Genomic DNA, 17,856 nt, shown 5'->3' on the forward strand with positions numbered 1-17,856 from the left:
AGTGTGGTGGTCACAGATGCAGGCTCAGGAGCTAGACCACCAAAGGAGGAGAGAATGGGTTCAAGCGGCTTCCTTACTGTGCCTCGGTTTCCTCACCACAAGAGTCGAAGCACAGAGTGACCTGTGCTAGACCCTAGTCAGGGGCACAACGGGGATTAGATCCTTGTTCTTTTGAGTGGGATGGTGAGGTAGATACTATTTGTATCTCAGAGAGGGAAACTGAGTCAGGTGAGACGCAGGTAAGAGCGGCCTCACAGAGAGAAGAGGATGGCGCTCTGGTGAAATGGAGACAAGATGAGTTAATTATAGAAGGCCCAGGGAGGAAATGGGGGCAGTCCTTGTCCCCATTCAACAGGCGAGGAAACTGAGGCTCAGAGAAGCCTGCTCAATAAGTCTGGGGCCGGGGCTCGAAACAAACTTTTGCCATGAACTCAGCATTGATCAAGGAGGGAGCAGAACGCAGGGCATCCAGGAAAAAGGCAAACAGATCCCATGGCCTGTGATGCTATAGTCAGCCCTGCTTTCTGCTCTCACTGGCCTCATCCAGGCCGTCCATGCAGGCAGGGGCCATTTGCTAGAGGGGCTGCGCTGCCAGAGTGGCAGAGGTGATAGGTGACAAGTGAACACCAGCGTCCCCAGCCTGCAGTGACCAACACGAAAGTGTTGCGCCTTTTGTCAGATGGAACAGCTGATTTCAGGACGGCTAGAGAGGCGGCAGGGAGCCAGATTCAGCATCCAGACTGATCAGGCAATGGTTTTGCTCTGGCTGCTGCCCTACTGCCCCTGGCTTGGGCCTTGGGTGTGTTTACAGACTGAGACCGCAGAGATGTTGTCGTACGTTCCCTGCCTCCATGAGTGCAGATTCAGGCACCTCACGCCTTCCCCCTGTCTTGTGTTCATGCAGCAGCAGGTATCACATGGGGTGTGGGATCCGGGACTGGGGGAGGGGGTGGGGAGAATCTAAGCCTGACCTTAGCACTGGGAATTGAAAGGTTCAAAAACCTGTTTGGGGGTGTGAATGGCAGCTGTCCTAACAGCGGGGCCCCCAGGACCACACATTGCTGCCCAGTGCCCTTTGGTACCCTGCTGCCTCTCCCAACCCTGACCTCCACCAGCTGGGTCTGGGCTGTCACTGAATGGTCCTCTTTGCCTCCCTGGCCCCACCCTGGCTGAGCATCAGGCCACACAGAAGGATGATGAGATGATGAGGGATGAGTCACCCCAGAGGGGAGGGAAGGGAATGAGGTTTAGCCTGAGCAGAGAAGCAAGGTCTGGATCCCGTCAGGGAAACCGAGGCTACAATAGGCCCCTCACCAAAGACTTCAACAACACGACCTAGAACCCTGACTTCAAGTACAAGGTTTATTTCCTTTTTTTTTTTTTTTTTTTTTTAGACAGGAGCTCTCTCTCTAGCTCTGGCTGTCCTGGAACTCAGTACATAGATCAGGCTGGCCTTGAATTCACAGAGATTTGCCTGCCTCTGCTCCTGAGTGTTGGGATTAAAGGTGTGTGCTACCACGCCTGGCTCTGTTTCCATCTCCATAACTTGATCACAGCCTTAGCTCTTCTTTCTTCTTCAACTTCTAGGGTCGTCACGACAGATGAGAGATAGGATGGGGGCTCATCTGTATGTCACTGGTGAGGGACAGGTTCAGAGCGGAAAGATGACTTTGCCCAAGACCACACAACAAGTTAATATTTCCAGGGCAAGAAGCCCTCCAAGAATCACAGGCAGGGATGATTACGCTCCAACCCCAAATCTACCCTGTCTCCCTTCTCCCAGAACTGTATCTGCGTGAGTAATCAGACACCTTTGGGCCTCCCGGGAGCTCAGAGGCAGAGAGCAGATAGACTTCACAACATAGATGGGAGGACGGGGTTTTATAAGAACTTTTTCTTCCCCAAGACAGGAAGGTTCACTGGCTATTCTAGGTTGGCTTTGAACTCACAGAGATCCACCTGGCTCTGCCTGCCAAGTGCTGAGACTAAAGGTGTGTGCCACTGAGCCCAGATCATAGGGACTTGGCCTGTTGCCGAGCTGTGTCTTTGGCCTCTCTGGAGCTGGGAACCCAAGCTCCTTGCTCTCAACAGAGTTCTGTCCCTGACTGCAGCTGGGAGAAACCATCTGCACCCTAGCGCTGCACCAAGGGAGGCTGGAGGCCACAGCTGACAGAGGACTCTCAAGCTGGAGCTAGACTTCAAAGTAGTCCACGGCCAGGGCTCTGGGCCCAGGTCACTGCCATCCCCAGGATGCCAGACTGTGAGCTTCCTGAACTCCAGGAAGAGTGTACCCTGCTCCTCATAGTCCAGGGGCATGGCTGGTTCTGCGCAGCGTTGGTCTCAGCAACAGTGCAGTGACTGTCCCCTGTGTTACTGATGTGTGTGCCTGCCTTGGGCTAGGCCTGGATACTCCTTTGGGCCAAGAAGGGTTAAGAGCTTGCAGTGGACCCTCCTCTTAGCTGGGCCCAGCCCAGAGAGTGTTCCTCCAAGGCCATTTCCTGCCTCTGGGCCTGGGCCAGGCCCACAGTGACCACCCCCTGGGTCTGGAAGCCACCGAGGCCACATCTGGTTTGGATTACACCAGCACTGGTGACGTTGCCTCTTCCTGTCTAAGTCTAGTGGCCTTGAATTCCTCTGGCCACCTTGAACCCGAGCAGGCAGTGGTGGGAAAAGACACAGGCCCTCGCTTGGCCGCCCAGAGGGAGCAAGGCAGCCAGGGTTGTTCTGCGAGGTGGGGGGCTGGTTCCTGCCTGTGAGACAGCTCTGCACCTGCTTCTCTTCCTCCCCCTCTTGCCTCAAGAGGAAGCACCTCCTGAACCCTAGCACTGCATTGAGAAAATCCCTGTGTTAACCATCTAGCATTTCTCAGCTGAGGAAACTGAGGTGCAGTTTCCCAGTGGATCTTAGGTTGTGAGTTGGGCATTGTGGGTGAAGTTTCCTTGGGCCAGTCTCCAGGGAGGGCTCACAACATCTCTGGGACCCCAGAGGAAGGGTAGTGGCTTGAAGAAGCTGGAAGAAAACTCAGGAGACCATAGGGACAGGAAAAAGTCACCAATCTGAGGTGTCATCTCTCTAGGAGTGACACTCCTGGTGAGGGCAAATGAACAGGGCTTTCTACGGCAGTGGGGAGAATATGGGGGCGGGGCGAGTGTAGAAGTACAGAAAGCCTGAAAGCAAACTTGCCTGAGCACATTCTAGGAAGGTTTTTGCATATGTTGAAGGAAATAATTTTGGGGGACAGGCTGAGTCGGGGTACTGGAACCACAGAAGAACTCTGAGCAGAGGAAGAGTATGGTAATATTCATGCTCCAGACGGCTATCTGCCCACAGCCCGCTGGGTAACTGGGAGAGACTGCGGCCAGGGAGAGCAGAGGAGGCTGCATCCAGTGGCTTTAGCAGAGACAGCAATGAATCCAGAGAACTCAGATGCTTCGAGGGCAGTCATAGACGTGCAGTTCCGGGTTCAAATCTACCTACTTGCTCTCTTTGAGCCTCAGGCTCCTGTCCGTAAAACGGGGTGATGATAATACCCACTTCCCAAGGTCAGTGCGAAAGTCAAGTGAGATGCCCAGGCAGAGCCTGGCGCAGGTTCCTGAGCCAGTCTCAGGCTATTTCAGTGGTTGCAGCAAGGGACAGCAGTGACCAGACAAAGTCCCTGGTCTCAAGTAGCTACTAGGGGACAAAGCACACTGACCTTAGCATGTGCTGACTTGGGGAGAACGGGACAGTGGTCAGGGAGTGTTTTTCTGAGGATGCTTGGTGGGGGCTGGGAGCAAGGAGAGAGCCTTGTGGAGGGTAGTGGAAGGCTGTGCAGGCAGAAGTGAAGGGAGAGACCTCAAATGCACGCCCTTACCCAGAAGCTCTAGGTGGTGCTGAGTGAGGCAGGGAGTCCCTGGGCTCCTTTGGGACAGCCCACTGAGGACAATGAATGGGTAGCCAAGGCGCCACATACTTGGTAAGCATTCGCCATATCCCAACTGTGTCTTCGTCACCTACTGTGAGGTAGAGAGGAGGAAAAGTGAACAGGACAGACACAGCCCTTGCCCCCAAACTGTCCAAGGTGAAGATGGAAAAGTGCAAACCCTACCACTGTGACCGCCTCACAGTGGGGCCGTGTGAAGGCAGCATGACGTTGTAGGAGAGGGAAGGTGAGGTACAGTTAGCTGGACTCAGGCTTTGGGGGCGTCCTTTGGGGTGGTGTTGACCAATGACAGAAACTGTATGTAGCACGCCACCCTGCAAGGAGGGGACAGGCTTTGGAGAGCAGGCCGAGGGCGCAGAGCTCTGGAGTGGAGAAGCTCGTAGGAGCTGGCTGCCAGCAAGGAGGGAGGACCAGCTGCTGTGCTCCGTGTACCTAAGTGACATTGGGCTACCTTGGGACCGGCCCAGAGGACAGTGACCTGGGGGCATCCCTGGCCTTCCCTGATGAGTGACTAATGGAGCCTCTGGTCTGTTTTTAGCTGTGGGGCCACTTCCTCCTGCCTACCAACTGTTCCTCTGAGTCACCCCGTCAGTTACCAGCATCGTGAGGACAGAGGAGCCTCCAGTGTATGGCTTTGCTGTGTGCCTACTCGAAGGGTGGGGGCTGAGAGACCTGGGCGGAGACTGGGGAGTCCTCAGGTGTGGATACTTCTTAATTCTAATTTCATCTCTGCTGACCAAATTACACACGAGGATGCAGATGGGGTCCCACATGCCAGCCCTGGGCATCGAAAACAGCACCCCATTTTACAGACGAGGCAACTGAGGCTCAGACAAGTGAATCCACACAGCAAGAAATCGAAAGGACAGTTTTGTTTAGTCCTGCCTCTACATTCTGTCCCCGTCTTCTAGAGCAGTGAGACACCATCTTGGCAGGGGATAAAGGGGACATATCAACCCCCGAATACAGATTTATTTCACTTAACTATCATTTATATTGCAATTCTGAGCACCAGGCCTAGCTTTAAGCACTTTGCAAATGCTAACTTACAGAGTCCTTCCACCAGCCCCCTGGGGGTGGACGACAGCATTTGTATCCTTCGGAAGAACAGGGAAAGGAAGTTCTTTTCCCAGGCCACACAGCTGCGGCAGCAATGAAGGCAGTCTTGCCTCTAGCGGCCTGGGTTAGGGGGTGATGGGAGCTTGGTCAGGGAGGATATATTGGGCCTGGATTCCTTGGTTCCTGCACTCCCCACAGGCAGATGTACCAGGCCAACACAACCTCCCCCTGCTTTCTCATCATTGTGGCAGCTGCAGGAAGCCGCCCTCTGGGGGAGAGGGTCTCTCACCAGCCAAATGCTGTCTGGGGGTGTGGGAAGGCATGAGTAACTTGTAACTCAGGCAGGGGAATGCCTTCAGCAGGGAAGGAAGCAGTGGGCGGGAGGCAGGCCTGTGATAAGCTCAGTGGAGGAGTCCATGAGGGAGGTGGGCCCTTGGGGGTGTGGTGGAGACCCCATCCGTGCCCTTCTGAAGGCAGATGGGCGCTCTGACCTTGGGCAGCCAGACCAAATGCCAGCAGGTAATGCCAGTCCAATAGGGCAGCTATATTTTGTTGGAACAGGCCCTTTCTGCTTCCTGGAATGCACATAACGCAAGAGAGTCAGCAGTCCCTGTCAACTGCATTCCACAGATCTGAGCTGACGTGATTAAGAACTCTGGAATAGTCTTAAATACTGATTCTACCATTTTAGGATTTGATTTGGTCTCAGAAACCCGTCTGCTCTAATTTTCTGAAGAAAAGTAAGTGGTCCCTGGAATTGGGCCTGGAGACAGATGAGCCTCCATTGAAGGAGTCCCTGAGGCGTCAGATACCACATCTCTGCCCCTACGAGTTGCATGGGGTGTGTTGAGGAGATACCTCTGCTGTGCCTTGCCGCGTGACTTTGACCATCTGTATCAAGATGTTTTAATCTAGAATGACCTAGATGAGGGCACTTACTGGCTCTACACCCTACCTCCCAATAGGGGCAGTCAGGCAAGAGGCAGAAGCATCTGTAAGCCACAGAAAGAATGTGAGGGCAGGACGCCCAGTGGTAAGGTCCCCGCTGGATACTGAGCATAGTGTTAGATCATGATGCCTCCTGACCAAGGGATGGGACATCTCCCAGGCTGTCCCCCAGGCCAGATACTCCCGAGACTCACATGTCGAATCAGACGACCTATTTCATGCCCTCTGGACAAAAAGAGTTAAACCAGGGTCCCAAGGACTGGTCTTGGTCCAAGATTGTATTCCAGGTAGGCTTAGACCAAGGTCCTACTTAGCTGTTTGGGAATATCACCATTTCTTGACAGACAAGTAGTCTTGGGGGTTAAGGACAGAGGTGTGGTCATAGCTAAGTTTGGCTGTCTCTCCCCCTCTATCTTAACAACCCCCCCCCCCCCCGCCCCGTGTTTCCTAAGGACTGGGCCTGCAAAGCCTCAGCCTGCTCATGAGCTAGCTACTCCCTTGGGTAGAGACCAGTGGAATGGCGGTATGGGCAGTACCAACCAGAGAAGCGGAGAGGAACCCAAGTCTCATTGTCACCCCAGCCCAAGCCCTGGAAGGCACAGAGGTGACAGCCTTCCTTGCAGGGACATGGGCCCTGGGCGCAGAGGCTGAACATCCTGGGGAGGCTGGGTGCTTTCCCCAGCCCTGCTGGTTTCTCCTCTTCCTGCCAGGCTGAGAAGGGACTTGGGGTCACCAAGGCTCCAGAGGAATGCAAAGCAAGGAACAGTGCCCAACCGCGGCCTCCTTCCCTGACCCAGCTGAGAAAGAATCACCACTAGGGACCGTGTCTCCCCAGCATACCCACTCCCACACTCCGCAATGCTGACCCCACATCACATGAATGAGTGTCCCCTGCTCTGTGTGTCTGCGCCCCTCACTATAGAGGACCTTGCCTGCTACCTCCCCACCGCAACAGCCCACTGTTTTGCCGGTTGGGGTGCAGCAGGCATGGTTGGGAGGGGGAAAAGGGAGGGGAGAAGGGGGCAGTCTCCTTCGCCCAGCTGATCAGGCATTCTCCACCTCCTTCCAGTCATACCAAGCTTGCGCCCCTCAGCTCCCCCTCCACCTCAGTTCTGGAGTCTGTGGGAACCAGACAGTTCAGTCAGGCCAGCCAGCAGGCCAGCTTCCTCTACAGCCCCAGGGGACCTGTGAAGGGAAGGGGGAGTCACAGAGCCTCAAGTCACTGGATAAGCTGCCCAGGGAAGGACTTGTGGAGGAGACTAGGTCACCTGACTAAGAAAGGGCAGCCACTGTGTGCCACCTCATGGGACATAAGGCCTTGTGGGCTCTCTGTAGGAGACGAAATGGGGCCACACCAGCACTTCTCCTTCCCTCTGCCTCAGCCCATACCCATGGTGCAGTAGAGGAGACCAAGTCTCAGGAAGCCTTTTGCTTCTGTTCTCCGAAGTGCTGGAGCGACAGTGAGGTCTCAGGTTCTTCTAGAGGGTATATGCGGACAGCCCTCCTTCCTGCTCTGTTCACCCTGAAGCTTGGAGCTCAGTTGCCTGTGTTCAGTGTCTAGGACAGTCGTGGGTCCCCACCCATGTCCCCCCCCAAAGAAATGTGTTCATGAGATGACTTAGGTGGGTAATGACCCCTGAGTTTGATCCCTAGGCCGCACACAGGGGGAGCAGAGAATCAGCTCCCACAAGTTGCTTCTGAGCCCTGTGTACGCACAAATACGCACATGTGCACACACGCACACACACACACACACACACACATTAATGCAATATGATTTCGGCAAAAAGTATTCAGGAGACCTCAGAGACCCAGGGACCCAGGAGAGGTTCCATCACTGTGGAGAGTTCAAATAAAGACCAGGCGCTGCCTTTAAACCCCGATTCCCTGTCTGCAGAGTGAAGGGTGTCTTATCAGCCCCAGGTTCAGAAAGGCTCAATTTCTCCTCTGGGGCATCCTACACTGTCCCCAGCCAGCTCTCCACCCTGTACTTCCCTCAGTTTGTGTCAGCCACACAGACCTGGGTACCCTTGCACTCCGCTAGTCTTTTGACCTTCTCCTGGAGCTGGGGTGAGCTCTGAGCCTTGGATTCTACTATTGTAAACTGGGCTGATATTCCATAGAACCCAGGCAAGATGACAGAAACAAGCCTAGGAGGGGATGGCAGTGGGCATGATGAAGCCTCATAAAGACAGCATCTAGCTACAGTTCAAGGACTGAAGGCAGCCTCTTCCGCCAGTCCGGCTTTCCCATACTCTGTGGATCTTGGCTGCTTCTCCCCTCTGCCTGCCCTGATGCCCTACTTTCCCTTCCTGGGAAACTCCCCAAGAAAGTCCCCAGCAGGAGAAAGTCTCAAGCAGAACCTTTCCAGGCAGGTCCCCCTCCCCTAGAGCACCCCCCATACCACAGTGCCCCCACACCCTTAGCCCCAGCCATTCAGCAGACAGACCTTCACCATCACACTGGCTTTATTAGCCCTGAGAACCACAGAGAAAGTCTTGAGGGCCCCATCCCAAGTTTGTCAGGAGGCCGGGGGCACCTGGCTGATGACTGCTCACTTCTGCCTTCCGTTCCTCACAGTCCTTGGCCTGCCAGGGCTGGGTCCTTGAAGAGTGTTCTAGGTCCTATAGCCAGACTAAATCTGCAGAGAACAGTTGACGGAGGCCCTGCAGAGGGACCCACTGCAGTCACTTACTCGAAGAAGAACATTCCTGGTGTCCGGTAAAGGCAAGGAGGTAGCCCCAGGGGGTACCCGGAACCTCCCTGGACAGGGAAGTTCCCAGCCACCCAGGGTTCCTTGGAGTCAGCTGGCAGGGGCAGTGGGGCCCGGTGAGAGGCTGAAGGAGTCGAAGATGTGGGGGTGGGAACTGCCGAGGCCAAGAGGTGTTCAAGGCTAGGGTCAGTCCCCACACAGAAATTCAGCGCCTGCATTCGGCACTGGTAGCTGCTCCCCATGCCCTCAGGAGCCACACCAGGTGTGGAGGCCTTGCTGAGACTCTCCGCTTCAGAGAAGGCAGCAGAAAAGCCGAATGCTGGGCACGGGGAGGGCGAGGTGAGCTCTCTTGGGCCTGCAGACTTGGGTGAGCACATCTCTTTGGGTCCAATGGGCAACTGGGGCCTGGCATCACTGGTTGCTGGACATACGCTGGCTGGCAAAGGCCCCATCAGACCCCCAAAGCTTAGGCCCTTGGGGTTTGGCACCTCTGGTGGGAATGGGCACAACTTGCCAGTAGTGGTGTTGGGGGTGCCTGGGTCCCGGCTGGTGGATCTGAGAGGCCTGGGGTCTGTCTTGATAGAGCCCTTGGTGCCCTGGGCACCTGTGCGCTTGGTGAAGCGTCTGCGGCGGCGGAGGAAGCTGCCATGCTGGAACATGTCATGGCAGTCGGGGTCCAGGGTCCAGTAGCTGCCCTTGCCCGGCTTGCGGTCGTCACGAGGTACCTTGACGAAGCACTCATTGAGGGACAGGTTATGGCGGATGCTGTTCTGCCAGCCCGGCCGGTTGTGCCGGTAAAAGGCGAAGCGGCCCATGATGTAGCCATAGATGCCACTGAGAGTGGCCCGCTGACCCGGCGAACTCTGGATAGCCATGGCTATCAGGGCTATGTAGCTGTAAGGGGGCTTGGTGGGCTCTGCAGAAGGAGCCAAGGGCCCTGACGATGGTTGCTGCTGCATGCTGACGGCAGAGCCAGGCAAAGCGTTCAGGGCTGGCGATCTGCACAGGCTGCCCAAGCCGTTAAAAGACCCACTGGCCCAGCCTCCCAGCCTAGAAAGGCAAAAGGAGGTGGGCCCACCACGCTGCCCTTCCCTCCTCTCTCACCGCCCTTGTCAAGTCTAAGGAGGCGGGCAAGAGAGGCCAGCAGTCGGAAGCTGTGAGCTTCTGCAGGGTGAAGAGGTGGGAGGGCAGAGCCAGGCTCTGAAACTGAGTGAGACTGGTAGACAGACAGACGACGAGAGAGAGAGAGAGAGAGAGAGAGAGAGAGAGAGAGAGAGAGAACCTAGACCTTTCGGAGAGGGACCATAGCATACAGAGAAACTGTCATCCGCAGTAGCTGAAACGAATGAAGAGACCTGGACACAGACAGAGGGGCTGCAGAGACACAGGTGTGACCAGAGGTGGGGCAGGGGAGAAGGGTGGAATCTAAGCAGTGTCCCTATGGAGTGGGACAAGCCACAGAGGCTTCTCAAGTACCCTAGTTCTGGCTTTTCCTCTCTTCTGCCACCCCATTCCCACACTGCAGAGCCAGAGCCGTTGGAGCCGCACTGTTCCAGGTCCTGGTGTTTGGCTTGTGGACTCTTGAGGGCTCCAAGGACAGGAAGGAGCTTCCTCAACACAGTTCCCCTGAGCCCTGGCGCCCTCTAGTGACTGGTGTGGGGAGGAGTGCCTTCTGGGCCGAGCTCCCAACCTGGATCCCATAGAAGCCGTGGCCCTGGGAGAGCTCAGAGGACAGAGGACGGGCTGGATGTCCTATGAACTTAGGCTCCCCCAACCTCAGCTTGGAGCTGGGGTACAGCAAGGGTGTGGCCGAAATCAGCCTGTCCAGTGGGTCAGTGTTTTCTCTGCCCCTTCCCAAGCCAGTGGCCACTTGCAGTGGGCCTGGAGAGCTTATCCACCCATCTGCGTTCACACCTCACACCACGCCCTCTGCAGGGCACTTCACAGGTGGGGGTTCTGAAAGTCGCTTCCTGAGGTTGCACATTTAGTGAATGATAAACCTGGTTTTTAACTCAGCTGTTATGTAACTCCTTACCATCATCACATTTGTGACGGTCAGGAGTGGGGGCAGTCCTAGGACCTCAGCTGGAAGCCGGCTGTGAACCCCAAGAGAGTAAAGACGACACTCTTTTGGCCTGTCCCCCATCTCCAGCACTGGGCACTGGAATACAGCAGCAACTCAATAAACATTCCTGAAATGGCTGGACGAAAAAAATGCAGTGAACTTCAGTCTGTTGCCAAATCACACCATTTTCTCCACACAGAAGCGGCTTATTGGCTGGGGGTGTAGTTCAGTGGCAGAGCAAACGCTTAGCATGCACAAGGCCCAGAGTTTGAGTCCCAGCACCAAAAAATAAGAATAAAAGCAGAGGCACATTGACACGTTGTTAAAAGGGATTTATTATGTTGGCATCCATAATCAGAATCCGATAAGTCACCTCACTCACAAGGCAGGGGGAGGACAAAGAGGACATCGTCCTTACTGAAAGCGCCCCCACCCCATCCTCAGTAGGTTCCCCTCTAGCGATCTGTAAAGAACAGTGGCCCTGGGAAGAAGCCAGCCTGTAGTCTTTGATTCTGCCTTAAAGCTGTGTTCATTTTTCCAAAGACAAGAGTTCTACAGGTACTGGTGTTTTAGCTACTGGCATCCAAACACAGGATTTAGGCCAAGCGCTCCTATCCTACACCTACATCCCCTGTGCACCTATGCCCTGTGCCCACTTCCATGCCCCATCCCCATCTACCCCATGCTCCAGTGTCTATGTCCCTTGCCTCCTACCCCTATATGATCACTCCATGCCTTTTGCCCATCCCTTACCCATTGCTATTTGTCAATGCCTGTCTTGTGCCCACTGTCCCTAATGCCCACTTTAAACACCTGCCCAAGTCCTGTGCCCTTGTCTCACCTCCAAAAGTGCCCCTACCTACGTCCCTATAGGCCTTAAAGGAATCTGCCCCCGGCCCTGATGCCCACATTCTTTCTCATTCTTGGTGCCTCTGTGTGGTGTCTTGTTTCCCAGCTACGACCACGGGCGGGCCCCCGATCGTGAGCGAGTGCTCTCCACTGTCCAGGCCTGTGCCACACTATGGGCACTTGTCCTGCAGGAAGCGACATGTCCAGCAGCTGGCAGGTGCACCCATGCTCCAGTTAGGCCACACCAACATGCTGCCCGGGCACAGACGCTGGGCCAACTCATCCTGGGTGCCACCCACAGGAGCACTCTGGGCTCCAGATGTCACAGAAGAGGCTGCAGGCAGAAGAGAATTTGCTTGAAGTTAGTGGGCACCCCCAGCAGGTGGCAGCAGCTGTCCCCTTTAGTTCCCATCATGGGAACTTTTGCCACTTTCCCTTTCTCAATCAGCAACTTTGATAAATAAGTCTGGCAGTAGGAGTAACAATAGATCCCACTGTGGAAACACTAGTCATCTGGGAACTCATTTGGTAGTGTTCCTCTTGTGTGCATGAGGCCCTCCCCCATCCCCAGAACCGCAGACAACCAGGTGAGGTCTCAACTCTACACAAAGAACCACAGACAACTAAGGAATGCTGAGAGCTGGAGAAATAGTCTTCCCAGGGAAGAGCACACCAATTAATTATCCAATAACAAATGGTAAGCCCTGAAAGCATATACTTACAAGTATACATTTACAGACTGAGCAAGTTGTACTCATGTATTTAGGAACACACACACACCAGCACCACCAGCATAACCAGCACCACCAGCACAAACACTACTACCATCACCATCACTAGCACCACCACTACCACCAGGACCACCACCTCCACCAGCACCACCTCCACCAGCACCACCTCCACCAGCACCACCTCCATCACCACCTCCACCAGCACCACCTCCACCACCACCTCCACCAGCACCACCTCCACCAGCACCACCTCCACCACCACCACCTCCACCACCACCTCCACCAGCACCACCTCCACCACCACCTCCACCACCACCTCCACCAGCGTCACCACAACCACCTCCACCAGCGCCACCACCACCAACTCCACCTCCACCACCAGCACCAGCACCACCTCCACCACCACCAGCACCAGCACCACCTCCACCAGCACCACCTCCACCACCACCTCCACCAGCACCACCTCCACCACCACCTCCACCAGCACCACCTCCACCACCACCTCCACCAGCACCACCTCCACCAGCACCACCTCCACCACCACCTCCACCAGCACCACCTCCACCACCACCTCCACCAGCACCACCTCCACCAGCACCTCCACCAGCACCACCTCCACCACCACCTCCACCACCACCACCTCCACCACCACCACCTTCACCACCACCTCCACCAGCACCACCTCCACCACCACCTCCACCAGCACCACCTCCACCAGCATCACCACCAGCAGCAGCACCACCACCAGCAACAACAACAAAGAAAAAGGAGGCCATGAATTTGAAAGAGAACAAGAAGGGGTGCATGGGACTGGGTTTGAAGGGAGGAAAGGGAAGGGGCAATGATGTAATTACAATTTTTAAAAATCATTAAAAACAATAAAATGAACTTACATGAGAACCAGGTGTGATGGCACACAGTTGTAATCCCAGTACATGGGAGGTGAAAGCAGGAGGATCAGAAGTTCAAGACTGTCCTCCGCCACCTTTCAAGTATAGGCCAGCCTGGGCTGTTCCAGACCTTCTCTCAAACAAACAAACAAACAAACAAACCCAATAAACTAAATAAACCCCAATTCAAACAAACTGCTGTAGTTTAGTGCTAAGGGCATTGGGAGGCCTGACCTGTGGTCTGGGATTCCAGGAGCTTCTTTAAGTGGTGGGCTTTTTCTTTAAGATTTATTTGTATTTATGTTTGTGCATGTGTGCTAAGTCTGTGCAGGTCACGATGGAGGCCAGGAGAGCCTGTCGCATGCCCTAGAACTAAAGCTACAGGTGGTTGTGAGCCATTCTGGACATGACTGTTGGGTACCAAACTCCTACCTTCTGGAAGAGCTAGATCGCTGTTTAAGACTGAGCCCTCTCTGCAGCCCCACCAGGAGAGGTTGTAATGGCGGCAGACATAGTAATAAGATCGACAATTCAACAGCTCTCTTCCAGCAGGAGAGGCAACTCTCCTGAAGGTTCTGGGCTTCTGCACCAGGCCCTCAGAACCTGTTCTCCCCGGCCGCTGGGCAGCCATGACCTGCTAGTAACACACTGTGTGAGCTCAGGTAAGGATAGGCGGTGTCTGATGGCAAAAGGGATAATGGTGTTTCTGTCATACATGTTGTGGGGATGCTTCGGAGGACGCCTGGTATCAGTCAGGGCCTCAAGCATTAGCTCTGTGGCTTTGGCCTGTTCGCACTGGGCGCTTTGGCGAAGAGATGCAGGGTAGTTAGTTGTTTCTACCCCCAGGTCCTCTCCGATTTGGCAGCTGGTCAGATGGGAGCACCTTTAGCATCCTTACCAGGGTTTCTGAACTTCTCAGAGGTTGTTGAGCTTTGAGAGTATTTGGGGTTCCATGCCTGATACTCTGGGAAGAAGGGTAAACAGAAACCAATTCACCTGGGACCCTCAGACCCCAGATCCAGGCCAGAGAGGAGACAGGAGTGGGTTATGAGACTAAGCCCTTACTGTAGTCAGGCAAAGGGCCTGGCATAGGGAGGCTCCTGGCATCCTATAGAAACATTCCTTGTCTTTTTTTTTCACTAATCTGAAGCTATTGGAAAGGACCTGCAGTGAAGAAGACAGTGGGGAGACCAAGGCCCAGATAAGTTGCTAGGCTATCTCCACCTGAGCAGAGAGAACACTGGGAAATCTGAAGGCCTGCTAGGGTTAATGGGATATGTAAATTTCAGAACTTAAGACCCTTCCAGAGGGCTGGAGAGATGGCTCAGTGGTTAAGAGCATTGCCTGCTCTTCCAAAGGTCCTGAGTTCAATTCCCAGCAACCACATGGTGGCTCATAACCATCTGTAAAGAGGTCTGGCACCCTCTTCTGGCCTTCAGGCATACAGACAGAATATTGTATACATAATAAATAAATAAATATTTTTAAAAAAAGACCCTTCCACTCTGAGGGTAAGGAAAGAGTTGATGAGGGGTCGGAGGGGATAGATTCAGATGCTGGGAGGGACATCCTGGAATGAAGGGTCTGGAGGATGATTTAGTTGGGGTCACAGGTAGACAGGATGCTGAGGAGGCACTAGGGACATAGCATGGGAGATGAGGACATAGCGATGAACCACAGATAATGGAGAGACATTCACAAGGATGGCAGATAAGCAGACAACAAAAAGGAGGCATGCAGATATGGAGAGAGGACCAGTAAGGGATCTGGATCTGGAGGGGCAAGTGGGGCAGGGGGATGGACCTGTGGGTGGCAGCAGAGTGGTGGGTGTGACTTGAGGGAAACAGAATGATGGGACTCACGGCAGGGCAGGTAGTGGGGACAGATGGAGTCAGGCTGATGGAGGGCATGAGCGAATTGCTAGAGAGGGTGGGGCTACTTTCAGGCTTGGCTAAGATGTGCCTGAGCTGACCAGGCTGATGGGGTTGAGAGGACACACACTGACCTGGTCTGTGCTGCGGGCTAGCTCACTCGCTTCCCTCAGGGGCTCCTGTAAAATGCTCTCTGCGTCACAGAAGCCTGGTCATTGTATCAAGCAAGGATGACCAGCTATTCCCTGGGTCCCCCAAAAAGCCTTTTCCCGTTATCTGCATGCCCGAAACTGGCTGTTTTGAGAAGCATTTACAAAACTCTCCCAAACCTCTCCCCTGAGCCACAAATAGCTAACTGCTCATCAAGCCTACCGTCACCCTGAAAACCCAGCTCCGCTCTCCTGAGCGGCACCCCCTTCATTAACTCCTCCTTCCCAGCTCCTCCAGTCCCTTCTGCTTGCAGAGTGTTGGTTTAGGGGTTATAAATACATTATATCTGTCGGGAAAATGTGCAGATATGGAATCCATGCGGTGGGGAAAGGCGAAGAGAGATTAAGGAAGAAGAGATACTTGGAGGCCAATCATGATTATCTCTGAAGGCAAAGCTTTATCCACGAGCGAGCGCTGGGACAGAGGGAGGGTTGAAGTGAAGGTCGTGTGTGCCCTGGTGGGTGGAGAGGCAGGCAGCCACTAGGATGCCCCAAAACACTCTTCTCTGAATAGCAGTATGTAAAGTTTAAGGGGCCGGCCATGAAGCCACCCATTCAACACTTACTGGATGGTGAGTGAACGCCAGGCTCTGTGCTCAATGTCGCCACCCGCAGGCAGATCCCGGTGTGGCAGGAGAAGATGACAGGCTCATTCTAGGATCTTGGGGGAGAGCAGAGTTGAATCAATGGGTGAACCGGGAAAGCTGTCTCCAGGAAGAGATGGCTAAGCAGGAGGGATGACGTGGGAAAAACAATGAGCCAGAGCTTAGTAAGTGTGTTAAATCAATGGGCGCACCCAGGAAAGCTGTCTCCAGGAAGAGATGGCTAAGCAGGGGAGCAGCTGGGGAAGGTGGAAGGAAGAAGCAACGTAGGCAGAGAGAGCACCATGTGGGAGGCTGTAATGGCCAGATGAGAGAGAAACGGAAAGAAAGAAATTTAGAAACGGAAAGAAAAAAGAAAGAAATTTAGAAACGGAAAGAAAGTTAGGGAAGAGAGAGAGAGAGAGAGAGAGAGAGAGAGAGAGAGAGAGAGAGAGACCAGAGATAAGGCCTGGGAGGGGTACTTCCTGTGGCCTCAGGGGGAGGAGGGGCCTACAGCACCTGGACAGTGAGGAGCCATAGGTGACCCTGAAGAAGGGCAGGTTATGACCATCTGAGGGCTTGAGGGGATTGCTGAGGGTCAGGAGAAGCGCCCCCCCACCAGCCATGTGTGTGTGTGTGTGTGTGTGTGTGTGTGTGTGTGTGTGTGTCTATAGTGACCTAGAGAGAGATGCTGGACATAGATGGGCAGCAGGAACACGGAGGTATTGTAACTAGGGTGAGATCCTGGAGACCCAGTGAGACTGCTTGGAGTAAGATGGATTCACCAGGTGCGGGACCATCTTGGTGAAGGCTAGATGCTTCCTTCTTTGAACTCGGCAGCTAGTGACTTTATTATCAGGAGAGACAGAAGCCAGATGGAGTTAATAGGGGGACACGAAGTGTCTCGGGTGAGGGGAGCTGGAGATGACTTGGGTGCTCGTGGTAAGGACAGTGTCCTGATGCGCAGCTGGATGCTGTGGCTCAGGGGAGAGACTTCAGAGAGTTTTAACTGCCTCTTCAAAGCAGCTAATTTCAGAAAGCCTGTAATGCCTGAGCAAGGGGCTTTCCTGCAGGAGGTCCTGAAAAGATGGCTCTCAGGATGCTGAGGTTGGCCATTTAGGGTAAGAGTTTGGGGTGGGAGGAAAGGCCTCCAAAGGATGGAGAGGTCACAGGCAGTGAGAGGCTAATGTTATTTTAAGAGGGTGTCAAAAGCTCCCCTGTATATATTGGGGAATGCTACACTCAGCCTGGAGACCGTGTGGACGGTCCAAGGTCACAGTTTCTGGGCCGGTGCCTAGGCTCCAGCAGGGTGCTGAAGCTTTGTGAGTTCAAGCCCGCCTGGCCAGGCTTTTCCAGGACCCTGCTCCTTACCCAGAAAAACCTCTGCATCCTGCTGTGTCTGGTAGGTTGCTGTTGAGCTATGGCCTTTCAGGGGATGCGGAAGAGAGTCTTGCCCACATCTTCCCAGTACAACCCTTCCTAGCATCAACTTTCTGTCTGTACCACCAACCAGTCCTGGAGACAGAAGGATCCACAGTTCCTGCCATAGATTTCCCATTGACAGACTCTTTCCTAGGCAAACGCTAGGGATGGTGTACTAGCTATGCAAGCATTGGGGAATTACCAGGTCACCTGGATGGAATACGGACCCTAAGAAAGTGAAAGTCGGCTTGATAAAGTTTCTCATTCTGTTCAGTTCCTCTACCCCAAGGCCCTGGCCTTCCACCTCTCCTGGTGGCCAGCTGTCCTGGAGCACCAGGGACAAGAATGAGCTCCCGAGTGCAACAGGGTGGGGGTCGGGCTAGGGGTGATGGTTGTGAGTGTAGGTGAGGGGTAGAGAAAGTCTTCAGCAGAGGAACGATCTTGCTCCAGCCCAGCACCTACGCTCTGCTCTCTTAGACCACCTGTAAATGGCCTATTTTTGTCTTGTTTTTGTGAGACATCTTGCTATGTTACACACTGATCTCTGATTCCTGAACTCCAGCATCCTCCAGCCTCAGCACCTTCTACATAGTGGT

The 17,856-nt window shown here is 54.2% G+C and overlaps 1 protein-coding gene across 1 annotated transcript; it reads right to left on the bottom strand.

Annotated features, from left to right (window-relative positions):
* Positions 1–8,386: 8,386 nt before the first annotated feature.
* On the bottom strand, positions 8,387–9,670 carry Foxs1 (forkhead box S1). Its single transcript, XM_075963883.1, has one exon. It carries the CDS (start codon positions 9,599–9,601, stop codon positions 8,621–8,623), a length of 981 nt encoding a protein of 326 aa, XP_075819998.1. The 5' UTR covers positions 9,602–9,670; the 3' UTR covers positions 8,387–8,620.
* Between the last annotated feature and the right edge of the window lie 8,186 nt (positions 9,671–17,856).

This window comes from Microtus pennsylvanicus, chromosome 2, assembly GCF_037038515.1.
Source record: "Microtus pennsylvanicus isolate mMicPen1 chromosome 2, mMicPen1.hap1, whole genome shotgun sequence".
In the NCBI taxonomy this organism is placed as follows: Eukaryota; Metazoa; Chordata; class Mammalia; order Rodentia; family Cricetidae; genus Microtus; species Microtus pennsylvanicus.